The 17,982-nt window shown below is 45.5% G+C and overlaps 1 protein-coding gene across 1 annotated transcript; it reads right to left on the reverse strand.

Moving 5' to 3' along the window:
• Positions 1-2,643: 2,643 nt before the first annotated feature.
• LOC138839658 (metallothionein-1E) lies at positions 2,644-3,040 on the reverse strand. Its single transcript, XM_070039231.1, has one exon. The coding sequence runs from the start codon at positions 2,976-2,978 to the stop codon at positions 2,793-2,795; it is 186 nt and encodes a 61-aa protein (XP_069895332.1). The 5' UTR covers positions 2,979-3,040; the 3' UTR covers positions 2,644-2,792.
• Between the last annotated feature and the right edge of the window lie 14,942 nt (positions 3,041-17,982).

Below are 17,982 nucleotides of genomic sequence, written 5' to 3' on the forward strand. Positions count from 1 at the left end.
CTTGATCCTATTCACTTTATATTACTTACATTATTGATTATGTCTGATATATAATGTACTGAGCAAGTGATTTATTGTGGGACATAAAACCCTAGTGCTTGCTGAAGTCCAGGCCAGCCTCCAACTCGGATCTTCCTGTCTCTGCCTCTCAAGCACTGGGAGTATGGGTTGTTCACCACCATGCTGAACTCATGTTATACTTTTACCCAAGTGGCAGCACAGTAGGCTTGTTTTCAGGAGCATTCCCACAAACATACATTGTGCTATGACATTACAGTGACATTAATAGGTGATGGGAGTTTTCCAGTTCCCTTCTATTCTCATGGGTCCTCAATCACCTATGCAGCCTGTTGTTGACAGTGTCTTGTTGCTGAAGCCCCCAGGCCCATCCATGGAACTGAGACATGTACTTCTGCCAGGGTGGGGATGTAGTGGGCCTGGGGATTGAGTCTGCTGGGTAACCATGCATTTACTGCAGCACCTTGTACAAAGAGCAAACATGCAGCTCTAGACCTGAGGTCAAAAGAATGGGGCCTGCCTGGTTGGGGTCTGCAAGGAGATGAAGAGGGAGGGCAGGCCTGGTAGGGCTTGTCGCCAGCTCCTGCTTCTGGGGCTTGGTATCACAGTCTGCCACATAGCCTTCTTGGCTCCCATGCAAAGTGCCCAGAGGGAAAATGTACACCATTCTAGAAACATCCAAGTCCCTGGCAGACGTGCAGGGCTCATGCAGGTGCTATTCAGGACTTTGCTGTGGATATTGCAATTGCAAATCAATTTTTCCACCTTACTCACTTCTCCAGCTCTCATTTTCCTGTTGATTCTTAGTGGGAAGGAATTTTGATGCCCATTTTTGTATTATAAAATACTGGACTGTGAAAAGGCATAAGCTTTTGAAAGAAATCACAATTAAGTTGCTGGCAGTGTGTGGCTTCTGGTTGGTGCCTTTGAAAGGTACATTAGGAGAAAGGGCTGAGGTAGAGCTGGGATTTTGCACCTTTGAATCTCTACCTCTCCTGGGAGATCCTAGGGGAACCAGGGCAGCTCTGTGGTTTAGGATCTGTCAGGGTCAGTATGACCCAGAACAGAGGGAGACTTGACCTTAGGATCACCATCCTGCTTCCCTTTTTTCCTTCCCAGTGCATTCATTCCAAGCTGCTGCTGGTACTCGTGGGCCAATGTGCCCATCTCTTCCCAACTGTGCAGGCAGCTATGCAGTCAGTTGGTAGCCTGAAATTGGCCCTGGTGGGAGTATTTACACCACAGAAACAGGCAACAGTACAAACAGGTTTTTTTTTTGTTGTTTTGTTTTGTTTTTGTCTGCTATGGGGCTTGAAGTTAGGTCCTGGGCACGGTGTCTGAGCTCTTTGGCTCAAGGCTAGCATTCTACCACTTTGACCCCCAGCTCCACATCTGGCTTTCTGGTGGTTAATTGGACATGAGTCTCACAGAACATCCTACCTGGGCTGGCTTCAAACCACGATCCCCAGATCTCAGCCCTCTGAGTAGCTAGGATTACAGGCATGAGTCACTAGTCACTGATGCCCAGCTTTCTACTATGATTTCTTTTTTGTTTTTGTTTTTTTTTGGTCGGCTGTGGGGCTTGAACTCTGGGCCTGGGCGCTGTCCCTCAGCTCTTCAGCTCAAGGCCAGTGCTCTACCACTTGAGCTACAGCGCCACTTCCGGCTTTCTGGTGGTTTATTGGAGATAGGAGTCTCACGGTCTCTCTTGCCCGGGCTGGCTTTGAACCGCTATCCTCAGATCTCAGCCTCCTGAGCAGCTAGGATTACAGGCGTGAGCCACCAGCGCCCGGCTCTACTATGATTTCTTAAAGTCTACTTTCCCCCTGGTAAAGGCCAAATGAAAGTTGGTGAGATAGGTAGGGAGGGTGGAGAGAGGAAAACTAAGATGTGTGTGTGTGTGTGTGTGTGTGTGTGTGTGTGTGTGTGTGTGTGTGTGTGTGAATGAAGGAGATGCACTCCCCATGTTTATTTAGCTCTCTCTCTCTCTCTCTCTCTCTCTCTCTCTCTCTCTCTCTCTCTCTCTCTCTCTCTCTCTCTCTCTGTGCTGGTACTAGGGCTTGAACTCAGTGCCTAGATGCTATTTCTTAGGTTTTTCACTCTGTGCTAGAGCTCAACAACTTGACTTATGGCTCTACTTTTGGCTTTTTTTTTGGTAGAGATAAGAGTCTCATGGACTTTCCTGCCCTGGCTGGGTTTGAATCATGATCCTCAGATCTTAGCCTCCTGAGTAGCTAGGATTATAGGTGTGAGCCACTGGTCCCTGGCAGCTTTTTGGTTTTTTTTTTTTTTTTTTTGGGTCCGGTTGTGGGGCCTGAACTCTGGGCCTGGGCGCTGTCCCTCAGCTCTTCAGCTCAAGGCTAGTGCTCTTACCACTTGAGCCATAGCACCACTTCCGGCTTTTTTCTTTTTGCTTATGTGGTACTGGGGAATCGAACCCAGGGCCTCAGGCATTCAAGGCAAGCACTCTACCACTGAGCCACCTTCCCAGCCCAGCTTTTTGGTTTTTTAAAGACAAGGTCTCTCTGGGTAGCCCAGGCTGGCCTGGAATGCTCCATTACTCTGCCTCTGTTTCCTGACTGTAGGGATTACAGGGATATGTCACTATGCCAGGCCTTATTCAGCTTTTTTTTTTTTTTTCAAGTCAATGACATTTATTACCATGCATTAACTTCATACAAAAAAGGCAGTGGGAAACAGGTAAGGGTTGAGTGAAAAACCGAACTTGAGACATACAAATCACTATTTACACGTGTGAGCAGGGCACCCCCACATCAGGCACAGCAGCTGCACTTCTCAGTTGCTCCTTTGCACACACAGCCCTGGGCACACTTGGCACAGCCCACCGGGCAGCAGGAGCAGCAGCTCTTCTTGCAGGAGGTGCATTTGCACTCTTTGCACTTGCAGGAGCCAGCGCAGGTGCACGAGCCGCCAGCGGCGCAGGCGCAGTTGGGGTCCATGGAGAGCTCGGTGGAGGGGAGACGAGCGACGCGATGAAAGAAGAGGGTAGAGGCAGCAAGAAGGCGCGATCCTTATTCAGCTTTAGATATAAAAAAGCCTTGAAACACTTGTTATTCAATTTAGCCAAGAATGAGGCTTATTGGCTGCCACCTGTGTTGGTAGGAAGAACAGGAGGACATGGTGTAGTCTATAGGAACCGTTCATATTTGTCCTTTCCCATTGAGTGCATGCACTGGGACCATCCATCACCTTTAAGGTTTTAAATCTCCCTCTTGTTGAAAGGCCCTAGAAAGAACTGAATGGAATTACGCACACACACTTTGTGAGAAGGCTTTGCTGGCTGTCACCCTTCAGGATTCTTTTTCTTTTTGCCAGTCCTGGGGCTTGGTTTCTGTCTTGAGCTCCTTTTGCTCAAGGGTAGTGCTTTACTGCTTGAGCCACCCTTTGTTTTTTTGAGATAAAAGTCTCATGGACTTTCCTGCCTGGGTTGGCTTTGAACCTTGATCCTCAGATCTCAGCCTCCTGAGTAGCTAGGATTACAGGTGTGAGCCACTGGAGCCTGGCAGAATTCTTTCTGTAGAGCTTTGCAGGTATACAAGAACACAGAAAGCATAACGAATGAATAAGTGAATGAATGAGTAAATGTGTGAGTGAAATGAATGTGTGAATAGATGAACAAGTTAGTGGATGAATGAGTGAATGAACTAATGAGTGAATAAATGAATGAATGAGTGAATAAATGAATAGATGAAAGAGTGAATCGGTGAGTGAATGAATGAATGAGTGCACAAACCAGTGAATGAATGACTGAATGAGTGAGTGAGTAATGCAGATTTTTCTTTTGTGTTTCTACTCATTAAGTACTTGTTGATTTGGGCCTTTGTGGGACTTTGGGCCTTAGTTCATACAGCTCTGCCTGCCTGTGTCCTGTGGCCTTACCTGTGTGACTTTTGTCACCTATACAGTATTTTTCTTTTCTTTCTTTTTTTTTTCCTTCCGGTTGTGTGGTTTGGACTCAGGATCTGGGCAGAGTCTCTGAGCTCTTTCACTCAAGGCTAGCACTCTACCACTTCAGCCACAGATCCATTCGTGGTTAATTGAAGATAAGAATCTCACAGACTTCCTACTGGCTGGCTTTGAACCATGATCCTCAGATCTCAGCTTCCTGAATAGCTAGGATTACAGGTGTGAGCCGTCAATGCCTGGCTTCTGCAGTGTTTTCTACCTGTCATCCTTCACCCTGCCCATTGCAAAGCCATCCACAAGTCCTGTGGGTGCTGTCACCATCCTTGTCACTCCTTTGACATGGTGTTGGCAATCTCCAAGGGAGAAAGGAATAATTTTGTGTCCTGTCACGTAGGAGCCTAAGAGCTTTTGGCAAGCATAGGACTGGGAGGCCTTGGCTTCCACACATATAATTAGAATTTGGGCTGAACCCATGCCTGAGGGGCAGAACATTAAATTTTAAGACCCGTGCTTATTTGTTTATTTATTTATTTTTTTGCAAATTAAAAGACAGGGAGAGCTGGGGAGGGGGGTGGCTCAGTGCTAGAGTACGCTTAGCAGGTGCAAAGCTCTGGTTTTTATCTCCAGCATGGAAACACACACACACACACACACACACTCACACACACACACACACACACACGAAATCGATAAAGCAGTTCCATTTATCCCCTCTGAGGACGTCGTGGCTAAAAAGAATGCTTGGTTCTTCTCTGCTTTGAAGCCCATTTCGTGCGTTTGTTTGAGTCCAGATTCCTCTGAGCCCTGAGGAGACCCTCATTCTGAGCTCTGTCCAGGCATTTCTGCTCAGCTACAAGGGTCATTACAAGGAATGCGTTCTGGAACCAGGCTGGCTCCCGGCGCACCGTTTCCACATATGGATATTAATTTATGTGATCACTTGAATACAAACGCTCAGCTGTCTCCATAAGTTATAGAAGCAATCATCCTAGGGAGCATCAGAGACACCGAGAGTCAATTTGTGTGTAATAATTTCATATTCGAGCCAGGGATGCCAAATCACAGCCCCTTTGGATAAAATGTGGGCCTGTGAAAACATCATCCCCCCCTTCCTTTATTATTGTGCATTTTATTTCTCCATAAAATTCGTTTATGCCCTGGAAAAACAAGCTAACCTAGGGGGCCAGGCTGACAGTGTGGTGTAGGGGTTGTCTTGGTTCTGCCCAATGCTTTAGGCACTACCACCCCCAGGCAGGGACCTGATGAGATCTGGAGCTAAAGTACAAACAAATCCTCAGCCCAGCTCCCTAGCTCAGTGGGAAGCTTTTAGTCCTTTTATTTGTTTTAAAAAAATTAAATGTTTTTATTGTTATTATAAAGGTGACATACAGAGGGATTACCATTCCATAAATCAGGTAATGGATACATTTTTTTTTTGGGACAATGTCACCCTGATTCCAGTCCTTTTTTTTCTTTTCTTTTCTTTTTTTTAGGTCCGAGACTGGGACTGGAACTTTGTACCTGCTGCTGCTTTTGCTCATTGGCTAGTGCTCTACCAACTGAGCCACACCTCCACCCCTCTTGTCCTTAAAAAAAAATATCTGGGCATTGGTGGCTCATCCTAGCCAATCAGAAGGTTCTGATCTGAGAATCATAGTTCAAAGCCTGACTGTGCAGGGAAATCTGTGAGACTCTGATATCTATCTAATTGACTACCAAAAAGCCAGACATGGAGCTGTGACTCAAATGGTAGAGCATCAGCCTTGAGTGGTAAAGTTGAGGGACAGAACCTATGTTCTGAGTTCAAACTCCAGTGTTGGCACTGAAACAACAACAACAACAAACCTAAGTCCAGGTACAGGTGGTATGCACCTGTAATCCTAGCTACCCAGGAGGCTGATACCTGAGAATCACAATTTGAAGCCAGCCCAAGCAGGAAAGTCTGTAAAACTCTTAACTCCAATTAACCACAAAAAAATCAAATACAGCTCAGGGATAGCATCTGGACCCCTGAGTTCAAGCCCCAGGACCAGCACACACACACACACACACACACACACACACACACACACACACACACACAAACCACAACAAGTGTGGTGGTACATACCTGTATTCTTTATCACTTCGGGAGGCTGAAGCAGGAGGATCAAGATGTTGAGGACAGCCTAAGTTTACATAGCAAGATCTGTCTCAAGCAAAAGTAAAACAGAATCTAAAAGCACATGGTGGAGAAGTCATTTCCCTTTTGTCTTGATTGCTTTCCATCGATACTTGGTGTCATCTGAATAGAAGACACGAGAGAGAAGCTCACTTCCCCAGCTAGGGGGAAAACCCACAAGTTTTCTTTTCAAAGGAAACCTGCGGTCTCTAAGATCCAGCTTTGGCAAGGAGAAATGAGCAGCTCTGACCTTGTGCCCCCTAGAGTACTCTTCCTTTAGGGACCCTCATTTTGAGGTCCTCTGATTCTCCGACACAAGTCCCCAATGTTGCCCTTTGCCCATTTTTATACTTGGATCCCCTGTGTGGACACACCCTTCCCCCCATTGGCTCCTCTTGGCTCAGCTGACACCACTGAATAGGGACAAAAGGGAAATTGACACAGAATACAAAAACCGTCAAAGCAGCCTGGCTGACAAAGTGCAGGGGTCACACCCAGTCCCCCAGAGCCTGCCTCTTTTGGCATTGTTATAGCCACAAGTCCGTGGACCCATTGGCAGGCTCCCTCATCTTCCCTCTCTTCTCTATTCTTTCTCAAAATCCTATTATTACTCACATACTGGACCTCCCAGAAAGATTCTCTATGTCTCTTATCTTTTCTCTTATGTTTTCTGTCTCTTTCATAATACCCTATGTTCTGGAAGATTCTCTTGATTTTTTTTCCCCCTTTCAGGCCTTCAATGGATTTCGTTCACTCTGTTCCCATATTTTTAATTTGCACGGACTCTGACTTTCCTCTTTAATTGTTAGTATTGCTATCCTACCATATGGATGCAGCAGCTTCACAAATCTCTCTGGGGGTTCTATGTAAAGCTTTTGTCTGCTTTTTAAACACTTTCCTGTTCTTTAAATGATCTATTTCTTGGAGGATCAATTTTTTTCTGTTGGTCGCCTTTGTCTTCTTCTTTTTTTAATGTTGGGAGCTTTGTGCCGGGGAATAATCATGATGGTGGCCTTTTAATGGGGAACAAGAAGAACATGGACTGTAAGCACGTGGAGGAATTGCAACTTGGAGTCTCCCAGATGATAGATTCTGGAGAGACCTTCTTCCTAAGTACTAATATACACAGAAGCTACTCCAGTGTTCCTCAGAAAAGATTCTCCTGCAGGGTATCCAGTAGCTCAGGCTTGCAATCCTACTTAGGAGGATGAGTTGTGAGGATCATGGTTCAAAGCTAAGTATGGCAGAAAATCCATTAATGTACCTCCTTCTCCCTCCCTACCTCCCCCTCCCCCTCCCAGCATCAACCCCAATGTCAACTATAAGAAACCAAGGGGTTGGAGCCATAGCTCAGTTGGTAGAGCACCAGCTAATGAAAAAAGTTGTCAGGTACCGAGTTCAAGTCTCAGTCTTAGAGAAAAAAAGAAATAACCAACCCTTGTCAGGCACCAGTGATTCATGCTTGTAATCCTAGCTACTCACGAGGCTGAGATGGGAGGATTTTGGTTTGAAGCCAGCCAGGGCAATAAAGTCCATGAGACACTTATCTTCAATATGCTATCAAAAAGCCAGAAGTGTAATTGCAATTCAAGTGGTAGAGTGCTAGCCTTGAACAATAGTAGCTCAGGGACAGTGCCCAGGCTCTGAGTTCAAGCCCCAGAACTGGCACAAAGAAAACAAGAAAGGAAAAGCAATGAAACCAAAAGTTTGCTCCTGGCTCTCTCCCTCCCCCTGTGGGGATGGTATTGGGGTGACCAGTTGGCCCAGCTGGAGTTCGCTAGTCATTCTAATTTCCAGGCATTCATCTACTCCTGTCTTCCGAGACCTTCACAGGGTCAGTCCCAAAGCCTTCTCCTCCTGCCTTTCATCTGGGAGGGTTCCAGTTGTGGCTCTCTGCTGTGTTGCCTGTCACCACCTTTGTTTCTGCTCTCCGTCTCTGACTCCCAGAAATGTGTGGAAATCTCTCATCTACTGACACTCCCTTCCTTATTGTGGGTTTAGAACTTTTTTCTCCCTCGGATCCTATTGAAGAGGTCTTGGGAGGGAAGGGAGGTAAATGTGTATGTTCTAAGCAGGTTAAATAGATAACACACACGAAGCATTTGCTTAGGGTCTGCTCAATAAATGGCAGCTCCTGTTAAAATGATCACTCACCATTGTCATATCTCGGGGGGTATGGAGGGAGATGTGGGGGTCAGTGAAACAGTGGGGTCTCCATCATAGCAAGAGAGAAGGACTAAGGGATATAGGGTATGGTCTTTTCCAGTGACTTCTGTGTCCCTGAGCTATCTCCTTCCTCTTCCTCTTTCCTCCTCCTCCTCCTCCTCTCCTCCTCCTCCTCCTCTTCCTCTTCCTCTTGTTTTCCTCCTCCTTCCTTTTCCTCCTCTTCTTCCTCTTCTTTTCCTCCTCCTTCCTTTTCCTCCTCTTCTTCCTCTTCCTCTTCCTCTTTTTCTTCCTCCTCCTCCTCCTCTTCCTTTTCCTCCTCCTCTTCCTCTTCTTCTTCCTCTTTTGTCCTTGGGCTTGAACTCAGGGCATGGGCACTGTCCCTGAGCTTCTTTTGCTCAAGGCTAGCACTCTACCACTTGAGCCACAGCACCATTTCTGGCTTTTTCTGTTTATGTGGTACTGAGGAATGGAACCCAGGATTTCAAGTATACTAAGCAAGCATTTTACCACTAAACGATACTGGTGGCTCACGCCTGTAATCCTAGCTACTCAGGAGGCTGAGATCTGAGTATTGCGGTTTGAAGCCAGCCTGGGCAGGAAAGTTTGTGAAACTCTTATTTCTAAACAATTACTTAGAAAAAGGTGAAAATTGTGTTGTGGCTCAAAGTAAAGTCCTAGCCTTGAACAAAAGAAGCTCTCAGGGACAATGCTCAGACCTTGAGTTCAAGCTCCAAGACCAGCACACACACACAAAAAAGGTTAGAGACAGCACCTAGGCTCTGAGTTCAAGCCTCAGGACTGCCCCCAAAATTATTATTTAATTTTGTTGTTGTTGGTCATAGGGCTTGAACTCATGGCCTGGAAGCTGTTCCTGAGCTCTTTTTTACCGGAGGCTAGTGCTCTACCACTTTAAGCCACAATGCCACTTCCGGTTTTCTGGCCATTAATTGGGGATAAGAGTCTCATGGACTTTGCTGCCCAACTGGCTTTGAACTGCGATGCTCAGATCTCAGCCTCCCGAGTAGCTAGGATTACAGGTGGGAGCCACCGGCACCCAGATAAAATGGATTTTAATAGCATTAATAACACAGGAACACACCCTTGTATAAAAAAAAGCCACCCAAAACTCATGAAACATTGAAACAATCTCCTGCTCATTTCAGTTCCCTTCATCCTGGAGTCTTAGCTTGGGGCTAGAAGCAGGCTGGGTAAAGTCTTTTTGTTTGGGAATTAGCTCAGGGACTGAGGGGGAGCAGGGTACCAAGGAAAGAAAGGAACCCATAAAAGAAGGATCATAGCTGGATGCTGGTGGCTCATATCTATAATCCTAGCTACTCAGAAGGCTGAGATCTGAGGATTGCAGGACAAAGCCATCCAGGGCAGGAAAGTCCATGAGGCTCTTCTCTCCAATGAACCACCAGAAGTGGGAAGTGGAGCTGTGGCTCAAAGTGGTACAATGCTAGTCTTGAGAGCAAAAGCTGAGAGACAGCCCCTAGGCCTTAGTTTAAGCCCCATGACAGACAAAAGAAAGAAAGAAAAAAGAAAAAGAAGGATCATCAAGCCAGTTGTTAGGGTGATCAACTGGAACTCAATCTAGGGGACTCCTGAAAGTCAATGAACAGTTGACCTAAAGAGCAAGGGGGCTGGGTATTTATGTAGCTACTATGCTTTCTGGTTTCCGCATTGCAGGGGGGCTTTCCCAGGGCTCCCCTCCCCCCATTCTTCTTGGAGGTAAGAGGATGCACTGGAGATAATAGATAACTGGTAAAAGCAAGTTCATATTGTATCTCTAATATGCATAGGTATTTGTAAATATATGCCTAAGAGAAAGATCTGGGAAGATATTATGGTGGGCAGAATTAAAAAGAAAAGACCCCTCAAGATTCTATACCTCAATTCTCAATACCTGTGAATGTGATGAGATTTCACTCCTGAGATCAGTTTATGTTGATTGGCACAGTTGACCTTCAACTAGGCAGATTATCCCGGTGGGCCTGAGCCTATCATAGGAGCCTTTTATTTATTTTTATTTTTTAAATTAAAAATCCCCCCCCACCTTATAAAAAAAACCACTGCTGGTGATTGAACCTAGGCCACGTGAATGCTAGACAAATCCTCTACCACTGAGCTATACTCCAACCTTTTAATTAAAAATTTTGTAACTTGAATTTTTATTACTCTGTATAAATTGTACATATTAATAGAATTTGGTGTGATTCCCCCCTCCCCCCCCCCACACGCACACATACAACAACCCTTGGTCAAATCCAACCAGCTTTGTTTCCCCTCCTCATAACACCCTGTCTAATCTCTTAGTAATGACTTTTCCACTTTTAGGTTATCTTTCTGAGCCTGGCCCATTGAGCTTCATAGCATGTCCTCTAGTTTCTTCCATTCTCCTGTAAATGCCATATTATTCTTTATGACTGAGTAAAAATCCAATGTGTATAGATACTATGTTTTCTCCTCCTCCCCCTGCGCCTCCTTTTTCATTTGTGCTGGTACTGGGTCTTGAACACAGAGCCTCTTCTGAACTGGCTTTTTCTGCTTTAGGCTGGTATTCTACCACTTGAGCCATACTTTCACTTCTGACTTTTTGCTGGTTAATTGGAGATAAGAGTCTCACCTTTGAATTTTGATCCTCAGATCTCAGGCTCCTGAATAGCTAGGATTACAGGTGTGAGCCACCATTGTCTGGCTCCTATTTTCTTTATCCATTTGTTTGTTGACAGATGCCTAGGCTGAGTCTGTAACTTGGTTGTGAACAGGGCTATGATAAACATGGGTGTGTCTGCTGTAGGCCAACTTATACTCCTTTGGATATGTGCCTGGGAGTGGTAAAGCTGTATCATATAGCACTTCTATTTTTAGTTTGTTTGAGACAGGGTCTTATTATGTAGCCCAGGCTGGTCTTGAACTCATGATCTTCCTGCCTTAGCCTCCTCAGAGCTGGGATCATAGTATGGGAGACCATGCCTGGCTTATTTTGAGCTTTGGGAGGAACCTAAAGGACCCTTTGAGAGCAACAAAATTTCTGCTTGGTGGCAGAAAAGGCAGGCAGGAAGTGAGGTGAGAGGGATTAAAAACATGAGGATTAGATGTGCTGTTCCTTGGACAGGAGTGCACAACATCTGCCACTTGCATTGATTGCCACGGTTGATTAGGGTGATCTGGTTAGCTAGATAGGTGTTTTCTTCCTCATTCATCTTTCCACATGTGTCCATTTGGAAGCTGAATGCCTAGTCCTAGAGAACCAGTCTTCAGTCCAGAGCATAAGTATATCTGCATTCTCCTGCTAGATCCTTCAGACTCTACAGATGTTATTTGTAGGAGAATATGAGGCAGTCAAGTTTCCAAGAATTCAGACAAATTTGAATGTCTATGCTGCACATGGCAATCTGCTTCTAGAGGAGGTGGGGGGAGTGTTTTTTTTTTTTTTTTGTTGTTGTTGTTTTTAAAGCCCAGCTGGGTATTGGTGGTTCAAGTATGTAATACTAGCTACTCATCGGGTCGAGACTTGAAGATCACTGTTCAAAGCAGCCTAGACAGGAAACTCCTTGAGATTCTAATCTCCAATTCACCAGCTAAAAGTGAGAAGTGGAGGTGTAGATCAAGAGGTAGAATACCAACCCTGAGCAGAAAAAGGTTAACAGAGAGCTGGAAGCCCCAGTACTGGCACACATTTTCCTTCCTTCCTTCCTTCCTTCCTTCCTTCCTTCCTTCCTTCCTTCCTTCCTTCCTTCCTTCCTTCCTTCCTTTCTTTCTTTCTTTCTTTCTTTCTTTCTTTCTTTCTTTCTTTCTTTCTTTCTTTCTTTCTTTCTTTCCTTCTTTCCTCTTTCTAGAAGAAAGTGCTGTCCCTGGCTTGTAGTTGTGCATGGACTTGAGAGTGGTCTCTGCAAGTGAGAATAGCCCCAGAATGACAGCCAGCAAGGAAACAGCACCCCTGTCCTGTTTCACAAGGAGCTCAATTTTGGCAATACCCTGACTAAACAAGGGAGTGGATTCTCTCCCAGATTCCAGCCAGGCTGACACCTTAACCTTGGCCCTGTAAGACTCAGAGCAGACCGTTAAGTCAAGTAGGACTTTGGACATACAAAACTGGGAAGTAATGAATGGGTGGCATATAAAGCTACTTTGTCACAGGGATAGGGGTGGAGTAGAAAAATGAAGCACCTTCCAGGCATTTGTGGCTCATGCCTGTAATCCTAGCTACTCAGGAGGCTGAGATCTGAGAATTGTGGTTCAAAGCCAGCTGGGGCAGGAAAGTCTATGAGACTCTTATCTCCAGTTAACCACCACGAAACCGTGCTATGGCTCAATATTGTAGAGTGCTCACTTTGAGCAAAAGAACTCAGGGATAGCATCCAGGTCCTGAGTTCAAGCCCCACAACCAACAACAATCAGAAGGAAAGAAAGAAAGAAAGAAAGGAAGAAAGAAAGGAAGAAAGAAAGAAAGAAAGAAAGAAAGAAAGAAAGGAAGAAAGGAAGAAAGAAAGAAAGAAAGAAAGAAAGAAAGAAAGAAAGAAAGAAAGAAAGAAAAGAAAAGGAGGCACACTTTGTGGTGTTGATGGTTATGGTTCTTGAAGAGGCGACAGTGTTTTTATAATAGTTATACTTTTATTGTTAATATGAAGGTATGGTATAGTGAGGTTACCATTTTATGTCAGGTAATGAGTACCTTTCTTTTTGTACAACATCACCCCTTCTGGGTGTGCACTTTTTAAATTGAACACATTTTTGATGATCTGTTGTTTATTTATTTATTTATTTACTTTTGGTGCAAGTCCAGGGGCTTGAACTCAGGGCCTGAGTGCTGTCTCTTAGATTTTTTTTTTCACTTAGGGCTGGAGCTCTACCACTTGAGCCACAGCCCCACTTCTGGCTTCTTGTTAGTTAATTGGAGATAAGAGTCCCTTGGACTTTCCTGCCTGGGTTGGCTTTGAACTGCGATCCTCAGATCTTAGCCTCCCAAGTAGCTAGGATTACAAGTATCAGTAGCACCTAACTCTTTTTAAATTAAATTATTTATTTATTTTTAGTGTACATTAGTACAGAGAGGTTGCATTGTAACATTTCTCCATCAGCCCTATCCCTTGGTCTATATTTTCTAAGGTCTTACAATGTTCCTGTCCTTTAGTTATATTAAAAGTATATTTTAAAAAGTAGTTTCAGATAAGTGGGAGGACCCTCCCTTCTTTTTCTCTCTCCCCCCCCCCAGAGATAGCCTTAGCAGACATTATTTGTGTGTGTGTGTGTATGTGTGTGTGTGTGTGTGTGTCCATCCGTCCATGCACGCACGAGTCCTGAGACTTGAATTCAGTGTCTGGGTACTGTTTCTGAGTTTTTTTGCTCTAGGCTAATGCTCTACTGCTTGAGCCACAGCTCCACTTTGGGCTTTTTGAAGTTAATTGGAGATAAGAGGCTCACAGACTTTTCTTCTCAGCCTGTCTTTGAACCACAATTATCAGATCTCAGCCTCCTGAGTAGTTAGGATTATAGGCATGAGCCACCAGTGCCTGGCACACTCAAGGATCTTAAATTGCATTTATTATTAAGTAAAACTCATTGGGATCCTTCTGCCACTTGTGTCACTTCGTCACGACACAGGGAAACATGTGCACACTCCCCACACTCCCCCACACACACTTAGTGCAACACATCATGTTATCGTGGACTGGTTTCAGTGATCCTCAGACCTCAGCCTCCTGAGTAGCTAGGATTACAAGTGTGATGGGCTGGGAAGGTGGCTCAGTGGTAGAATGCTTGCCTTGCATGCCTGAGGCCCTGGGTTTGATTCTTCAGCACCACATAAACAGAAAAAGCCTGGGAGTGGCCACTTGGCTCAAGTGGTAGAGTGCTAGCCTTGAGCTGAAGAGCTGAGGGGTAGTGTTCAGGCCCATAGTTCAAGTCCCACGACCATCACCAACAACAAAAGGATTACAGGCATGAGCCACTTGTTCACCACATAGACCTCCTCCTCCTCCTCTTCTTCCTCCTCCTCCTCCTCCTTCTTCTTCCTCTTCTTCTTTTTTTTAAAGGAATCTTAAATTTTATTTCAAAATGTAAACATAACTAAACAACAGACATTATTTTTTACCTTCTCCACTATACCTACTGCATCTTGTACTACTTATGTTATTAATATTTTTATTTAAATCATTTTCCCTTAAAAACAACCCTAAACACTCCTCTTGAGCAATAATATTCATGAAGTCATGGCTTAGCTGTACCTTTTCCTAGCACATCAAAATACATAACCACAATTATTAAAAAATATGGGTCTGTGTACCTCCAATGATATACAAAACAGGCTCTGGGAACAGCTGATCCCATATAATCCTTTCAATGCTTTTGCTTCTATAGTAAACAAGCACCTGGGAGATGGGCTTGGCTCCCAAGCAGTGGCTTTGTCTCAAAGCCTAAGGGCTGCAAAAACATGGTGGCCTGGCTACTGTGTAGGGCCAAGGAGGGTAATGAGCCTATAGCAGGAGGCAAAGGCTGGCTTTATTACTCGTTTTGCCCAGGAGTGCGTATCAGAGGCTGGGCTCACCTACCTCCTGATTCTTTTGCAGCCAGGACTTAACTCACACTACTTGCTTCCCAAGGAAAAGACCAGAAAGATTTGGTTGTTGGCTCAAACATGGATAGACAAAACAGAGCTTTTTGTGTTTTACCTAAAGGAAGAAGGCAGTGGTAGAAAAAGGAGTCAGATAGACTCAAGTTTTAATATGCTTAGGCTTTATAGGAAATGCATCCCACCAGAATTTTCCTGCTGACTTACCAAATGGTAATGATGGTGGCGTGTGTTTGGGTAACTTAAGTTTCTTCACATCCCTCCCCTCCTTCCCTCCCTTCCTTCTTTTTCCCTTCCCTTCTCTTCCTTTTCTCTCTCCTTCCTCTTTTCTTTTTCCCTTTCAGCTTAGAATGTTCTCGAATGCTCCCATGTGTCTAAGAGAAGGCAGACATAGAACATACTAGTAAGGCCCTGAATGATCTAAGGCCTTCCCAGCTCTTCTCTCTTAGTCTGTGGCCAATCACCTTCCTCACATTTGCAGTTCTTGGGACATACTGGATATTTATCCTGCAGGGCCTTTTTACTGATTGTTCCTCCTGCTGTCATGCTGTTCCCTGCCCTTTCTTCATGATCCATCGGACTCCCTTCTGTACCTTCTTAAGGTCTTGGTTAAAGTATCAGTAAGTGTCAATAAAGTCTTAGTAAGACCCTGTTAGGAAACCCTTCCCTTACCCCTGGTCCCCATAACCCTGTCTCTCTTCCTGTTCCACTTTTTCCTTCCCACACCATAAAATACACTCCAGGTTTTGCCTGTTTGTTTGTTACCTTTCTCCTCCATGAGACCATAAGCTCATGACTATAGGGATTTCTAAAAACAAAAAAAAAATTCTGTTTACTCCAGTTTCCTGGGGCCTAGAACAGCAAGTGACATATAGAAAGTACTTGGTGATTATTCGTTCGTTGCATAATGAATGGCTAGCAGCGAGTGCCAGACTGGAAGGATTAAATGAGCTCATGTATGCGAGGCATGGAGTGGGGGCCCAGTGACCTGGTTTGTAGAGGGGGTACAGCCTCGGGCTCATGGCTGCCTTGGCCTCAGGAGATCCTGATTCTCTCCCAGGATCCCTTGCGACTTGAACACCAGTGGCCAAGAAGGCTGTCAGAGCAGCCTTTAGTTGGTGATACGTTTGCTGGATTTTCAATACTTGATTTTTTTCCCCCATGGACAGAGCGCAAGAATTCTTTAAAATCATTCACGGGAAACTCATGGCTATATTTTCTACAGGCAGCTCTGTGGGCCACAGGAGCCTGGGAGGGTGTGGAGGGAGCGGAGGCCCAAAGCCAGGGGGAAAAAAACATTTAGCCTTCTGCAGCTGCTCTTGTCTCCTCTCTGCTCCCATTGAAGGGGAGAGGAGGGAAGGGAGCAGGGGAGGGAGAGGCTGGCTGAGGCCCAGCCTGCTTAGATCTGGTACCCATTGGGATTGGTACAGTGTAGTCGGCTTTCCTCCCAACTACCCCTTCCATCTTTCCTGGGGTCAGAAAGCTGCTCCCTGTAGGCTCAGCCCTGATCCTGGGTGGGCCTGCCTCAGCTGATGGCTCAGGCCACAGTCTGGGCCCCTCCTCTGCTTAGTGACAAGCCTCAGAAAACTCCCAATTCGGCTTTCCAGTGAGCTACCTGTGAAGAGCTTTGAACTATGATCCTCAGATCTCAGCCTCCTGAGTAGCTAGGATTACAGGCGTGAGCCATCGGTGCCGGGCTTTTTTTTTCTTCTTCTTCTTCTTCTTCATATAGCTTCTCATATATCTCTAGCACTTTCTTAAGCTTAAACTGTAGTGTTGGAATGTTGCCAGGGATATCTCTGTTCCTCCCAAGGGCTTGCCTTGACCTGCTCCTCCTAGTAGACACTAGGGAGAATGGGAGTATGGGGGTGCGTGCCTGCAGCTGGCCTCTGAGCTGGAAAGGCTGCTGCTGTGACAACCCAGGACCCCGCCATGGGCTGGAGGGCAGGCAGTTTCCTGGCAGTTCACTTCCTGCGCAGCCCAACGGGGGGGGGGGGGGGAGGGAGGGGTGTAGGAGTGGGGTTGGCTGATAAACACTCCAGTGGCCTTGTTCCTTGTTGAGAAACTTGGAGGCTTGTTCTACATCGTTTCCCAGGGATGCCCAGCAGGATGGAGCCCCAGTTGCCCCAGTAACAGCTGCCTTGATTACGTAAGCTTTGCTGGCTCCCTTCCCTTCCTAAGATCATTCTCAGATGGGGTGGATTAATGGAGGCTGTGAGCTCTTTGCCATTGCCCCTTACCAAGAGGTTTGTTATGGACTGAATTCCATCTTCCCTGACATCCCAACCCCTGGTACTTGTGACTGCAACCCTGAGTGGAAATAGATCTTTGTAGATCTAGTTAAGATGAGGTCATCCTGGATTATAATGAGCCTGAAATCCAATGACTGGTGTGTTCTAAGAGGCAAAAATGGGCACAGAGGTACAGACACATAGGGATGAAAATTTCATTGAAATTCAGAAACAAGCTGGGTGCTAGTGGCTTACTCTTGCAATCCTGAGATCTGAGGATCACAGTTCAAAGCCAACCTGGGCAGGAAAGTCTGTGAGACTCTCGTCTTCAATGAAACACCAGAAAACTGGAAGTGGCGCTGTGGCTCAAAGTGGTAGAACACTCATCTTGAGCAAAAGAGCTCAGGCCAGCCACCCATCTTCAATTTGGAGTTGGAATAAATCCTCTGGTTGCTTGGGGACCTTGTTCTTCAATTTGCTGTTTCAATAAAGGAACTTGTATACACCTTAAAAAAAAAAAAAAGAGCTCAGGGGCAATGCCCAAGCCCCACAACCAACAAAAGAAAGAAAGAAAGAAAGAAAGAAAGAAAGAAAGAAAGAAAGAAAGAAAGAAAGGAAGAAAGAAAGAAAGAAAGAAAGAGAAAGAAAACTCAGAGACAGACATATAGGCATGCCATGTAGTCACTGAAGCAGAGGGCTGGCTGAGGCCACAAATGGGGAAGATTGCTGGTGATCACCAGAGGCCAGGAGAGAAGCCCTCAGATTCTCCTTCTGAGCCACCACAAAGGAGCCAACTCTGTGACACCTTGACTCAGGACTTTCAGCCTCCAGAACCCTGAAAGGATGAATTGCTAATTGTTCTAAGTCACCCAGTCTGTGGCAATTTGTTGAAACAGCCTGAGGAA

This window comes from Dipodomys merriami, unplaced genomic scaffold (genome assembly GCF_024711535.1).
Source record: "Dipodomys merriami isolate MVZ:Mamm:240054 unplaced genomic scaffold, mDipMer1.0.p SCAF_3, whole genome shotgun sequence".
NCBI classification, from domain to species: Eukaryota; Metazoa; Chordata; class Mammalia; order Rodentia; family Heteromyidae; genus Dipodomys; species Dipodomys merriami.